Genomic DNA, 15,464 nt, shown 5'->3' with positions numbered 1-15,464 from the left:
CCCCCTCTGTGCCTCTTTCCATAGCTTAGTACACTTTTTAGATTTACAAAAAAAAATATGAATAATTCTGAGTGCACAAGACTTATCACTTACATTCCGAAAACTCAAGGTTCCCTCATGTATAAGGGGAATTTCCCCTTTTAATCGACCCTTTCCTCCCTCAGTCCCCTCCCCCCATCAGTTTTTTTTTTAATTTCCCAAATGTTGATTCCATCAAATATGCGTATACGAGATATCTCAATTTCAACATTAAAAAGGCAAAAGCTCCATTGGAAGGGAAGGGTGGAGATAACACTCGTCCACGCCTTCTCCCTGCTCTCCCGCCCCTCCCCCCACCCTTCCGCCATGCATAGAAGTAGACTGTGGCTATACCCAGATCGCTTTATTTCAATTCTAAAAACGCAAAAGCTCCGCGAGCGGGAGGGGGAATCCCCCTTCCCCTAAGCTCTACCTCACTAGACTTTATACATCGGATATAACACACAGATGGTGCACATTCGGAATAAGAGCTAAATTCCGTGATTTTAACACTTCGATGAAAAAGTATTGCACCAAAAATTTGCACCAGGGCCCCATTTCATAAAAGATGTTAGGATGACAACTCTTGCTGGAATGACAACTTTCCACAGCAAACGGCCAATCAGGAAGCTGTATTCTTGTCGTTGCCATGACAATAGTCATTCCAGCAAAGAGTTGTCATCAATAATACACTCTTTATGAAATGGGGCCCAGATCGCTGAATTTCAGGTCTGAAAACGCAAAATCACCTTCGTGTGGGAGGGGATATGCCCCTATCTACACCCTCGTGTGCATACTTTTTCTGTTTGATTGCTGAACAGACAGCGTTCATGATATTCAGTGTAAGAATTAATACAAGAATATTATTTAAATGATACCATTTTATAGGCAAATTGTTCAATAATAATCTACACTAAAATATACTGCAACCTTAAACAAGTGGGATTGCTTCAAACTCGTTAAAACACGCTAAAACATGCATCAAATTGCACCATTTGCAACATCAAAATGCAAAAAGTTCTCACCGTGGGAGGGGGACACCCCCCTCCCACACCCCTCCCCCTCCCCCTTCGCTCGCTCCGCTCGCTCGGGTTCACTCGCGTTCATGATATTCAGTGAAAAGAATTAATACAAGAAGATTATCTAAATGATACCATTTTATAGGCAAATTGTTCAATAATAATCTACATCAAAATATACTGCTACCTTACACTATAATAAAATATTATGTTACTGCTTCACGTCGATAAAACGTGCAAAAAACATGCATCAAATTGCACCATTTGCAACATCAAAATGCAAAAAGTTCTCACCGTGGGAGGGGGACACACCCTCCCACACCCTCCCCTCCCCCCTCGCTCGCTCCGCTCGCTCGGGTTCAGTCGCGTTCATGATATTCAGTGAAAAGAATTAATACAAGAAGTGTATTTAAATCATACCATATTATAGGCAAATTGTTCAATGATAATCTACATCAAAATATGCTGCAACCTTAAAGGGAAGATAAACCCCAAGAACAATGTGGATTGAATGAAAGCAGCAACATTAGCAGAACACATCAGTGAAAGTTTGAAGAAAATCGGACAATCGATGCAAAAGTTATGAATTTTTAAAGTTTTGGTGTTGGAACCGCTGGATGAGGAGACTACTAGAGGTTATGACGTATGAGTGGACAACAATACCAAGGAAATATAAAGAAAATACTACAAAAATCCATTTTTCATGAAAATTACAAATTTCATCAACTTGATATTGACATATGTTAAGGGTAGCAATTATTCCCTCTGCTTTCTGAAAGCGGTTGGTCCACTGCTCTTTCATAATTCTAGAAAAGTGATTTTTTGTTGAATTTCCTTTATATTTTCTTTGTATCGTTGTCCACTCATACGTCATTTCCTCTAGTAGTCTCCTCATCCAGCGGTTCCATCACCAAAACTTTAAAAAGTCATAACTTTTGCATCGATTGACCGATTTTCCTCAAACTTTCACTGATGTGTTCTACTAATGTTGCTGCTTTCACTCAATCCACATTGCTCTTTGGGTTTACCTTCCCTTTAAACAAGTGGGACTGTTTCAACTCGTTAAAACACGCAAAAACATGCATCAAATTGCACCATTTGCAACATCAAAATGCAAAAAGTTCTCACCGTGGGAGGGGGGACACCCCCCTCCCACACCCTCCTCCTCCCCCTTCGCTCGCTCCGCTCGCTCGGGTTCAGTCGCGTTCATGACATTCAGTGAAAAGAATTAATACAAGAAGATTATTTTAATGATACCATTTTATAGGCAAATTGTTCAAAAATAATTATACTGCTACCTTACACTAATATTACTGTTTCACGTCGTTAAAACGCGCAAAAACATGCATCAAATTGCACCATTTGCAACATCAAAATGCAAAAAGTTCTCACCGTGGGAGGGGGAAACCCCCTCCCACACCCTCCCCTCCCCCTCGCTCGCTCCGCTCGCTCGGGTTCAGTCGCGTTCATGATATTCAGTGAAAAGAATTAATACAAGAAGTGTATTTAAATGATACCATTTTATAGGCAAATTGTTCAATAATAATCTACATCAAAATAAACCGCTACCTTAAACACTTTGGTGGGACTGTTTCACGTCGATAAAACGCGCAAAAACATGCATCAAATTGCACCATTTACAACATCAAAATGCAAAAAGTTCTTGCCGTGGGAGGGGGGACACCCCCTCCCACACCCTCCCCCCCCCCCCCCCCCTCGCTCGCTCCGCTCGCTCGGGCTCGGTCGCTTCGCTCCCTCGCAGACTTAACCGCCCCCCCCCCCCCCCCAAGATGAAATCCTGGCTACGCCGTTGACCCTAGGTCGGTGGTGAGCACACCCAGAGGTTCTACGAGCACCCCTGCTGAGTTCAGCTGTCGAGGGACCATTATATTCAACCATGGACCTGATTCAACGCACAACTATTATAACGGCTTGATCATTTCCGGCCATCTTTACTCACTGTGGCACGGGTACGGAAATCACACAGCTGGTGACCATCGAGCTGACACTATGCACAATGCCGCAAAATTACTACAGTCAAATTCATAACTTTTGAATGGATTGTCCGGTTTTCATCAAACTTTTATTGATGTGTTCTACTAATATTGCTGCATCCATAGCTGGGGCCAGCCAGAAACCATTAACTTATCAACAACCACCCTAATCATCTGTTCTAATATAATTTAGGGGGCCTACATGGACATTTATTAACAGTAAATGCCTATATTCATCCGCAGGCCTATAGTATGTGAAAAGCTTTTTGATCAGGGGCGGATCCAGGAATTCCGTAAAGGGGTGGGGGGGGGGGGGGGTGGGGGGAGGGTCTCAGGGCGCACGCCCCCCCCCCATCTATTTTTTTTTTCTTGTTAATTTCTTTTGTTTGTAGTGGACCCGCGCGCCCACAGAACTCTGTGTGTAGAGTTCTGTGGATCCGCCACTGCATGTCTACTATACATGAAGCAAATTTTTTATCATCATCAACTCATCATCAGCGTCCACCTTGACGTTGAAATAATAATTACTCGTACGGCGGTCCATACAATGAGACACGGACGGCGGCACGTGCACGGTCACAGTACATACGATCATATTACAGTACGAGCACACGAGTCACATCTGTGCGGGAAGGGGAGCGCATATGGTCACCACGTACGAACGCACGTACGAGTTCCTGTACGATGGATGATGGAAGAGTGTCGAGTTCGCACAGAGAATCCACTCGTCGTGGTTGTTATCGAATTCTTCGTGAGGAGAAGCCGGACCCAAACACAGGCCTAGTCGATCGAGGGGATCGACACACACACTGTTTCTTATGGACGACCAAAAGAAACAACCATCTAGTCGTAAATCTTCACATTCGAATCAAGGTTTGTGAATACATATCGGGGCCCGGCCCAGCAGGGCATGATTCTAACACGTTCTCCTCAGCAGTAGTATATTTCTAGACTTGTCGATGAGCACGCTCCCTCTGCTGGCGGCCTGAATGCGAGCTCCGCGGCGGCGAGCGAACGATTCTCGGGCGGGAGCTCCGGCGGGCTTACCGGATCTCGGCTTGCAGTCACACACTCCAGCCCGCCCGCGTTGCCACACTGAGCCAACATTACAGACTGTCACCCGTAGTGAATGGGCTGGGCTGAGTTTCACGAATCTGCCGTCAGATAAATATGAACGTTAATGTCTAATTCTCATACAATGCATTATTACTATAGTTTGTACAGTTTGTCATTTATAAAATGAAATTCAGTTAAACTTGGTCTTCACTTAGGTGATGACGCAGCGCAGTGGTGACACCACCACTGGCCACAATGCACAAACCACTGCCAGGTGTCTACAGAAAAACGAAAAAGAAAAACCATCTGACGATGTGTTTTGGTCATTTAGCATCAATTGACAACTTACAATTAACAAGAAGAGTGAATCTGTGCCCTGCCGTACGTGCCATAGAGATCTAAGTATGGATGTAAACCTCCTTGGCCGAGCTAGACGGCCTCCTTGAGTATCCTCGATGGTATATTCACATCTCTATAATCTGTGCTTATTATTAAGAATATTAAAGTGATTACTGATAAGATAGCTAGGGGCTCTCTTGATCCCCATTGCTGCGCTTCAGAGAGTGGCACGACACTCGCTGTGGCTGCCTGAACTGAGCTTAGAGGAGTTTTCAGTTATTCCAATTGAACGGCCATTCAATGGCATTAGATTATCATTCGCACTTTGGGTTCATAACTGCACGTGCATGTGTAAGTTTACTGTTGTTAACCGTTTTATGCACTGTAACACAAGCTGCATCTTCACAGGAAACTTGTACAAAAAGAGTTGAAAAAGTGCTAGTAGGGAGTGAGATGCCTAGATGACAATCTGCAAGTGCAACATAAGAAAACAAAATAGAACATTTTAATGACCTATTATATACTTACGAGGTTTACAAGGTTCCCTTTGTTTGAATCAATGTGATATGTGAGGATAATGCAGCTATCTAATTACATATAATCAGGAAGGTTGAATATTCTGACAATTGGTAATGTATGTGAAAGAAACCAGCTATGTATTCCTGTTGCTGTCATCCAATATGTCAGAAAGGGGAACAAAATTAAACGAAATAAAGTGCAGAATCCGAGAAGAGGAGTAAGAGTCTTGACCGTTTCGTTGAATGCTGCAGATGGTAGTCGATCATCACAGTCCTCTCAGCATCAGCTTCAGGGCAGTGCAAGGGTCATCAAGGATCACTGTGCAGACTGGCACAACCACATCGAGAAGTGGAACACCCTGAATGACCGCGGCCTTGATGTCATCAACAAGATCATCAACCTTCGACTCCAAGTGAAAGAGTAAGAAAAGACAGGAAATAGATTTAAATGAAATAATTGATTTATAGGCAAGGAAAGAAATACATTCTCGTTTCATTTATGTTTATTTGATTTCATTTGATACACAATAATTGCCTAAATCACAAGCTTGTCCACTCATCAGGCGAATGAAAATTGAAATACTTTTATACTTTCATTAGTCATTTGAAAACAGATTTTCACTTCTCATGATACAAAGATCATTTCCACAAAAGAAAATCAATTTAAGCAAACTACATTCTGTCATTCCCCATTAACCCCCCCCCCCCCCTGCCAACATAATATGGTTTCCACTCGTAAGCATGCACACATGCGTGTGTGTGTGCGTGTGTTTGTGTGTGTTAAAGATTATCAGTGATGCACAGATAGTTGAGCTGACCATCACATTGAAAAACAAATTTGCTCGGCCATTTATGCATTACCACAACCCCACCCAACCAAAGGAGGAATGATGCATATGATTTATACCCATTGGTATTTCTACTAACTCTATTTGGAAAGTAAGAAGAGCAGGTGGTCACAGTCATGAGATTTGTTGTTGTTGTTTTTTGGATAGTTTCATGCACTGCAATAAGATTGAAAATTCAGTCTCTTGTTCTTCATTATTTTGTCCTTTCTACATTTCTCATTTGCAAGTAGAATTGTCAACACATGAACATGATGTAAGGAAAATCCTATAATGATGAGTAATGAGGTTTGGCTGTTAATGTTTACTGTTGACTTATTAACTGATGCTGCATGCTCTTTAAGATATTTTGTTGCTGTGTTTTCTCTCAACCAGAGCAGAGGCAGAAAATGTGCCACATGGACTGCATGCGGAGTATCCAAAAACTGATGGAATACCAGATGGTGTGGAGAACCTCTGTCAACAGCTGACAGATATCCATGCTGCTCTGGTGAGAAACAGAAGAAAAAAGACAAAACAAAGCACAACGGGCTTTGGTTAAACTAAAATTTAAAAGAAATATCAAAATGGCTCACTCATCCCTGGAATAATTTCAGATTCCCTCTTCTTTGGACAAGTACTGTAATCATTTTCTGTAGTTTTCTTTGTACTTGTAGTATCTTTAGGTCCTTTATGCCTCATTCGTAATGTGATATGGGAGAGAGGTAATACTCTTTTTTTTATTTTTTTTTTTATAGTTGTCTACCCGTCCATCTGTCTAGCCTTGTGTCCAGTGATTATTTCTAGTCGCCACAATGGCATGAAAACAGGGTGAGATATGTATGGCTTGATGTGCAACCATATGAAGGTATTCTGGTGATATTTGGGGTCATGGGTTCCAAAGCAGAAATTATCAATAGGATATTACCTATAAGTTAAAAGTGTAGAGAAAATGCAGGCATTTGAGTAGATGAATGGGTACCCTTTGAAGCAGATTGTATAATTGCATGGGCATCTGAAAAAGAAGGAAATGCTAATGAGGATGGTAGGATAAAGCATCAAACAAACACATAATCAACATGTAGCTGACTTGTGATAGTGCTGATTATGTAGCATTGTATTCTGGTCATAGGAAGATTAATAGCTTGTCATGTCATTTGAAATTAGGAGGAAGGTAATTGTTTGATTTACATTTATAATACATTGATTGTTTAAATGCTTTTGTATGTTTATATAACCTGAGATTTGGCCAGAGGCTAGAGGGACCAGGAAGCTATAGTTTAAGATGCTTTGCACATTTACCAGTTATTCAAATAAATTGTGTGTGGCGTATGCCTTGATCTTGGCAATGTTGTAATGCCAAGCATAAGACAACCACTGTCATTTCATGATTGGTCCAGCATACAGTAAAAATGGTCATGGCCACATCACAGTGAGAAGTTGGGTCTAACCCCCCAAACCCAAAAAGAATAAAAATACCAGGTACTGCCCTATGCCTGAAGGACTATCCTGTGGTAAGTTCTCACAAAGGACTGTTACGATTGTAAAAAGTTGGTCACAGAAAACAGAGCAGGAAAAAGCAAACTGCCTTGTGTCATGTGACTACCTTTAGCAAATCATACTGCAAGAATCTATCCATTTTGGGGCTAAACTGTAATGAATCTGTGATTTGGTATCCCATTCCTAGGTCACCTTGATGGGCAAGATGAAGGCCATAACGAAACACTTCAGAGGAGTGGAGCAGCTGGAACGTAAGAAGAGCACAGCCCCCGAGCCTCTTTTTGCTACATGGAGTGTCAATAAGTTTGGTGAGAATGCAATTCTTCCAGATCATTAGATGCCTCTATTTGGTGACAGTGACAAAATTTGACCTGCAGAAAGATCACTGTGAATGCAGGGGTCATTAGTGTACCAGTATTAGCAATAGGCTAGTGGATTTATGTATGTACTCATATTCATGATGGCTGTAGGGTTTTTTTCCCAATGACCTTGTTGCAGGACATTCAATTTACCACTTAGGGTATAGCATGAAGGAACCCAAGTCTTGTTTTGGTATGGTCCATATTCATGCATTGCACAGTACCAGTAAATGTTGCTTAAACATATTAATGTGGTAGTGTGGTGCATTGCCATTGAATTCTAATCATTCATATAATACTTATATACATGCTATGAAATGAAATGAAATGAAATGAAATGCTAGTACCACTAAAATTCATGTGCAGTGTGTGATATGCTTGTACAAGGATGACATGAGCTAATGCTACTGGCGTGCACAACACACTGGTAAAGATTCTAGAAATAAGGCAAACTTCTTTGGAAGCTTCAGAATACAATTGATTTGAATAGAGATATTCTGCAGTCCCCACATTATTGTTGAAATGTCTGATTATCACTTTGAAACAGTAACAGCTTCAGAAGAACTGGAGCTCATGTATGAACAGGAGTTGGAGGTGAAGAGGACGATTGTGGAGGATGTTGCCCATCATGAGGACAGGGACACCTTAATGACATACTCCTCTTGTTGGCTACACCAACCTTACATTCTGGACCACGCCACAATCATCCTTGAGAGTATGCTGATGGAGACAGGACTAAGGTAACACGGTCCTGTTGATCGTGTGAACAATGGTGACATTCTCCATCTTAGACTGTGCTTGTTCACGTTGTCAACTTTTGTCGTTTACTGCTCTGTGCACTGGTGGACTCTTTTTGAGCTTCCTAGTTACCAGACAACAATCATATCATGTGGACTCCTCCATATTGTCCAGTGGCATACCTGTAACAATTCTGTGTTGACCCAGAATGGTGTGCTAACTCTGTGATGACGTAAAATCAGAGATGGACTCATTTGTTGGCACCCAAATTGTCAAAGTGGCATTAATGTGTGGCAGTATGTCATTGTGAAGATCAAACAGACCTCGAAGTCGTAACTGGTTTCTGTCCATAGATATGTAAATCTTGCCTTCGAGATGCAGCAATTTTCTTCAAAGCTCCCAGAATTTCTCACAGATTGGGGAACATCCATGCCATGCTATTCTTGTGTCACCCACTTTCTTGCCAAAAAAGAGAGGATTCTGACGTGCGAGTGACCTGCATTCTGAATCTGTAGGTCGTCTTAACTCACAAAAAGGAGAAATATACACATGCAGGCAAATGATATGTATCTAATCTTGCTGAAGTGCAATGCCTTTGTACTATGTGTTACATAGCAATGCTACATTTGTACCTTGGGTGTTGTTAGAGGAGGAGGACATAAGGGTAGCTCCATGTAAGGATGATGAACATCTTGTGGAAAATGTGCAGGATGTTTGATAGGCTGGAAAGAGGGATTGCATTTTTGCCATGAAGAAAATAGAACAATTGCTAGATATACACATTAAACCAAGTATCAATAAAGATAAAATGTGTACATTTCCCAAAATGTAACACCGTGTTTCTTCCACTGTTGTACTGTCAATATACAAGTGCAGTTTGACCTTTGTGTGACCCTTTGTTATTATGACATCACAACATGAGTGACTGAAGAGTGATGCTAGAATGAGATGATATGTATTACTGGCCAGAATTTAAACTGCTGACATTCATACATGTAATATGCATTGTTCTCTTGTCATACCTGAAAGCAGTTGACTATTTATGCGAGATGAGGATACTCTTCTAGCTCTTCTACTCATCTGGCTGTTATATTTCTCATTCCCTGTTCAGGAATAGAGTGTGATGTATAGTGTGTGTTTGCATGCAATTTGTATGATGACCACACAAAAATATTGAGACCCTAGAATAATCATTCATATAACAATCACACACACACACACACACACACACACACACACACACACTGCTTTCCTTGTGTTCGAACACATCAATCTTTGGGCTTCCAAATATGTGCTGACAAAGTCACTGACAAAGTCATAAGTTGGAACTAGGACATTGATCAGGGCCAATTCTATGCTGGCAAAGTTTGCAATGTTGCCAGGGCATGGCCAGGGACATTGCAAATGTTTTAGATGAAGTGTTGTGAATCATTGTGAGGCTTTTTTTTTAGGGAGGTGGGGGGGATAGGGATAGATGCATGATAATGACATGAATGAACCATTTAATTTGCATATATGTGATTTTATATATCACATCACTATGGTGAAAAAATAATTCTACAGTTTAATCTGTTTCTCCATCTTGATAAAACTACCACTATTGTGTATGACATTACTCTTATAGTCCACCAAGATTCAGAGTGGAGTTTCTTTTTATCAATACATATAAAAGCAGTAATATCATTTGTGTGTGTGTGTGTGTGTGTGTGTGTCGTGTGTCTGTGTCTGTGTGCATGTGACAGAACATTTGTGTATGAATCTGAAATCTGTCTTGTGTCATGTATTTAATACATGGCAGATACTGTTCCTCTCTTGGAGTATTTACTAGTATTTGGTAAAACAACATGGATGCTTACCAGCCATAAGACCACACCAATTTGACTCTGGAAAGATATTTTCTGACACTGAATATCAAGGATGACAGTTCAAGCAACACATGGACAATACTAATCATTTACAGGTTTATTGGACATGGGCAATACGTGAAGTTCACCTTTTTTTTTACAAGTATTTATACAGCCATGGATTCTATGAATACAACAGAAGGGTCATAAGCAAGCTATCTACAAAGTAGACTTGTGGTTAAGGGTGGAACAAGTAAACCTGCTGGCGGGGCATCACTTCAGATTTCTTTGGAGAAAAAAAAATCTCAATCTACAGCACAATAAACTGTTGTGAAACAGAAATCAAATTTACAGTCAGGTACAGTACAAAATAAGTGCCCACAAGATATTCTATGAAAGCCATGATACATGTATGTGGAATTACAGTCAACCTTGCCTGATCTCAAATATGTAAAAAAATTGGCTACTTAGAAGAAAAATTCTCCCATGTATGGATATAGAAATGTACCAATTAATTTGATTGTGTAAGTCAAAATGCATGTAAGTTGAAGGATTTTCTCTGGCCGCTTTGGATTCAACTTGGGTAAGGATGAATGCAGTTTGCTCAATACGCCATTTTCTTAGTGGAAGGAAAAAGATTGTTTCATCAGACTGACATTCAAACAATTATTTCAGAGCAATGTTCAATTGTATCTAAACAAGAGAAAGAATCATTCTTCACTGAGAGATAAGTGAGGGCATATTACCATAACTTTTACATTTGCAATCTATCAGAAACAAATTGATCTTTCAACAAATGCTACTGCCACAACACCTTGAGAGGTACATTCTAATCCCCTCCTTATCTATGTATTGAGAATGTGTACAATTTCTTGGGTTTTTTTTTAATGGCTGTTGACTTTAAGTGAAAAGCACATTTTTCGTAATTATTGAGCCCCTTCAAAGACATTTTAATGTATTTCATTACAGATTTCATAGATGTTTTGCCACAAATATCTACATTCTGTGAATCATGTCAATTCGTAATTATTGCACTGCAAATACATAACACAAGGATTTTTTTCCTTTTTTTCTTTTTTAAACTGGCCAAATTCAAATTTTTACACTTGTATTTTCCTCCAGAAACATGTCAAGTCATGATCACACATGAAGAACTGAGAGAAAGAATGTTGCAACACATAAATACTGATGTTTCTTGACTCCATGTTGAGAATATTTTCCCTTGGGATAACACCAATGTTGCAAAAACAACTGCAGCTGTAAATATTTGTACAAACTGTAACAAGCCTTTGCTGACATATTATTTCCACAAAAAAAAAATTTGAAAACTTATTCACATTTACAGCTACTTGAAAGGTAATGCTGTTCCATTTCCTGTTATATACATGTATAATTATATTGTTTGCTTCACTGCAGTCTTACGAACAATGTAGTGCAAAAATCATGCAAATAGCATTTGCTTCAAACAAATTGGTCTATCATATGGCAAGTAGTGCAAAATGAAAAGCGAAACCACAAGATGGTTTTCTCACACAGTATGTACTCTTCACTCAAAACATATACTGACAAAAAATCACACATGCATGCATACATCGAACTAAGTGCATATGTATGGTAATGTAACTCAAGGCTACATGCAATACAGTGTGTTTTGATATCGGCGTAGCATCTATTTTCATTAAATAACATCCAATTTGAACACTGTCAATGTCTTGCCAGGCATGCCACACATGCCAGGTATAACCCTCCTACCCCCCCCCCCCCCCAACACACACACACACACACATACGTACATGAATCTACACAAACACATTCCAAAAGGAAAACAAATTATTGGCAGTCATTCAAAGACAAAATACACAGTACATTCTAATAACAACAACAACAAAAAAGAAAAAAAAAAAGAGCTCTCACTGGAACGATCATTTTGAAGTTCAGGGCTAAGCAATGATGACACTGTCTGCACAGGTGATGATCAAAAAAGTACCATGCACATTACCAAAGAAATTGCATTTTTGTTATAACCACAGGCAATAAGACTGCATAGGATGTCAATGGTATTTGAAACCATGAAACCTGCATATTTGTCACATCTCTGTAGATACTTACCAGCCTCTTGACTTTGTCATCTGTTCAGGCAAATACTGTTCTCCACTAGAATTTTCAAATGCACAATACTTATGCTACACATACAGTATGTATCTTGCAGGTGATGAACTGAATAAAAAAAGGTCAAACTCTAATGAACAAGCTCTCCAGATTTTCTATTTTTTCCCGGTAAATCTTGCCTTCATAGACACCTAAGGCCTTCTTGCACAGACAAAAGAAAATCAAGATGACATCACAAGTCCCTCTCCTGGAAACACTTCTTTACTGAGTGAAATAGGTGTCCATATTTGTAGTACATGCATGTGTCCTGCAGACGTTAGATTGATTAAGACACATCCACCCTAGTCCTGTACCCCAAGTGTACACACACATACACACAAACCAGAATCATTAGATTGGCTATTTCGATGAGAGGGACAATGTATCATTATTAATAATAACAACACAATCCATTGAGATAACTGGAATTTAAGTATTCTGTCAACATATTGCTGTCATGTTTGCCTACCAAGCGCTGATTTTGACCTTGCGATTATCAATTTGCCATTGCAATGCCAACCATGCACAACCACATGTTGCTAACAAAACATTAGAAAGAGAGCAGATGTTGGTCACTAGCAGTCTTCTATCAAATTGAGATGACATTGTTCTATTTGAGATGAAGCACTATTAATGTACATAGCATCAGTGAAACTAACAGTTAAACTTGCCTTAATGTGCGATGCCACTCAATAGACAAGAACAGCATTTAATGCATGTGTTCTATACTGCTGACCATGTAGCTGGGCAATGTGAATTAAATGCTTAGATGTCTAGGTGATTTTTGTTTCAACTTTTACAAACAACAAGCACACTGTAAGTTGGAAACTCGGGGCCAACATACCTATGTACATAATTACCCTGATGAGGCTCAAGTCACATGACTTGTAATTGATTGTAGCACAGATTTCAGACCAAGTAAGAAAAGAACAGCTTCACAAGCCTGACATTGATGAGGCCTGTCAAATCTACTAAACAGTGGAAATTTTTCTATAGCGGTGCAATAGAAAATGAGAAAATATTAAGACACAGACATACATGAAAGCAAAGACTTCCTACGACACGTACTTGAGTCTTACAAGGCACACTATGTACAACCACTTCTTACTGCATATTTACACAACATCCACAATTTCAATTTTGATATGACTTATTTTCACATTCATGATACCAGGTGACACATGTTCCAGTGATCTTGCCCCAATTTGTACCAGCGATAATTTACAGCACATTGACAGCCTCAAACTACATCACAAAAAACAATCTGAGTTGCCCACCTTTGTACCCTTGTAATTCATTGTTGTTTCTTTTTTGGTTGTCATCGATCAAAACTTTGTATTGAAGAGGGCCCCGGTCAATTCTTGGTCACATCCCACATTCACAAAGTTTAATGTTGAGAAAAATCACAATGCTCTCAAAGGATGAGCCTTGCTCCTATGAATACATCATGCCTAAAGCTTACAAACACTGACTGGCTGCGAACATGCGTTTGCCCTTCAACGGCAGCATGCACTGTGCGGGCCTGTGTCCTTCCACTGCCTGCCCAGCTGGTGTGGTGGAACAGACTGTCCATCACATCATTCATGAGTGCCCCATTTTTCCTGCACGCGACGATTTGGACCTCAATAACCCAAACCCGAACACAGTGAGGAGCTGGCTGCAGCGGTATAGCAACACTGCCTAGCTGTCTCATATGAAAGAAAGAACAGAAGGACAGACAGACAGACTGGTGTGGCAACATGGATACAGCAGAACTTGAGAGGGATGGGGACTACTCCAGTACATTCCCATGTGTGGCACCAAATGTGCATGCATACTATTTGCATATTCTAGGTAACAAATGCCCACCTCAATCAAAATCATTGGGAACAATAAAAATGATAGTCATGATCTCACAGCAAATATACAAACAAACCTGTACATACATACAGGATGATATCACCTCAGTCCGAATATGGCTTTGGAATGTGCAGCATGTATATAATCATTTACTATTGTTCATGCAGGAAAACATAAACAAAACCAAATAAAGACATACAAAATGTTCATATTTCCTAGTCCACACTGCATATTAAACACAAGCTGTTTCTATTTATCTTATCTCACTTCATTTTCTATGCACAAAGCAACGGGTACAGGCATTTTTGCCTGACTTCAAATGTATTGGCTTGGTTTTGCAACACACTGATGATCAGTGTGTTGCAAAACCAAGCCGATACATTTTAAGTCAGGCAATGATGCAATCATCCTGTATGCAGAACTTTCTAAGTTTGAACAAGTAAACAAGGTAAAACTAACTTCACAGAAAGAGCATAGTCCTTTGAGGAACACACCAAAATATCCCTCCTACCTTGGAATTGCTATGAAAAACATGGGTCATTTACTATGCAACAGAACAATGGTATGTATGTAGTATTATGAATTGTATTCAAGGATAAGAATTTTTGATACAGTACTTTAGTTACTACTTTCAATCAAACTCCAATACTTAAAAAAAAAAAAAACTGATTATAAAATAAAAGGGAGTAGTTGTGTCAATTGCAATTTCAAATGCAACACACACACATACAAAACGTTATATCAAAAATATCTTAGAATATTTTGTGATCATCTTCACTGGACTGGAGGAAGACCCATTTATTTCCATTGACTTATTAAAAAGGTCAAAAGTTGTCAATTTATCTTAACAAATGTCATTAATTGACAACTTGATCAGTTTTCAAGTATGTTTGCGTCCATGTCTTCATTTAAAGTCTTTTTTTTTTGAGGGGGGGGGGGGGGGGGACAATTCACATGTGTACAGCATTAAAACACAGCATGAAATAGATGAACAACACTAAACTAAATTCAGCCCAAAGTGTGACTCTCAATGATATTGCCCTGAAAATAAAAACAAAAGAGGTCATAGTGGATGTTTCAATTCTTGTATGTCTTCCTGGCAGTGATATTGCTATCTTTTCTAACTCTTCTGTGTGCGAAGAAAATCAATGGAAAATTGGACCACGGTAGAAAATCTGTTCTCAAGGAAAGTTACTTCTGAGCTAAGGGACCTGTTGTCAAACAACTCACTCTTTCAGGTGCATGGGACAGAACTAAACAAAACTACA

General features: G+C 39.7%; 1 protein-coding gene across 1 annotated transcript; it reads left to right on the top strand.

Annotated features, from left to right (window-relative positions):
- Positions 1-5,196: 5,196 nt before the first annotated feature.
- LOC139709920 (cyclin-dependent kinase 2-interacting protein-like) lies at positions 5,197-8,433 on the top strand (the record flags this gene model as incomplete). Its single annotated transcript, XM_071621876.1, has 4 exons — positions 5,197-5,365; positions 6,165-6,279; positions 7,456-7,576; positions 8,175-8,433. Coding segments are annotated over 4 exons (602 nt in total), but the record flags the coding sequence as incomplete, so codon positions are not given.
- Positions 8,434-15,464: the final 7,031 nt, after the last annotated feature.

Source organism: Diadema antillarum, unplaced genomic scaffold (genome assembly GCF_040938485.1).
Source record: "Diadema antillarum isolate AM-2024a unplaced genomic scaffold, OU_Dant_1.0 seq00001481_RagTag, whole genome shotgun sequence".
NCBI lineage: Eukaryota > Metazoa > Echinodermata > Echinoidea > Diadematoida > Diadematidae > Diadema > Diadema antillarum.
This window is presented reverse-complemented; position numbering and strand designations above follow the sequence as displayed.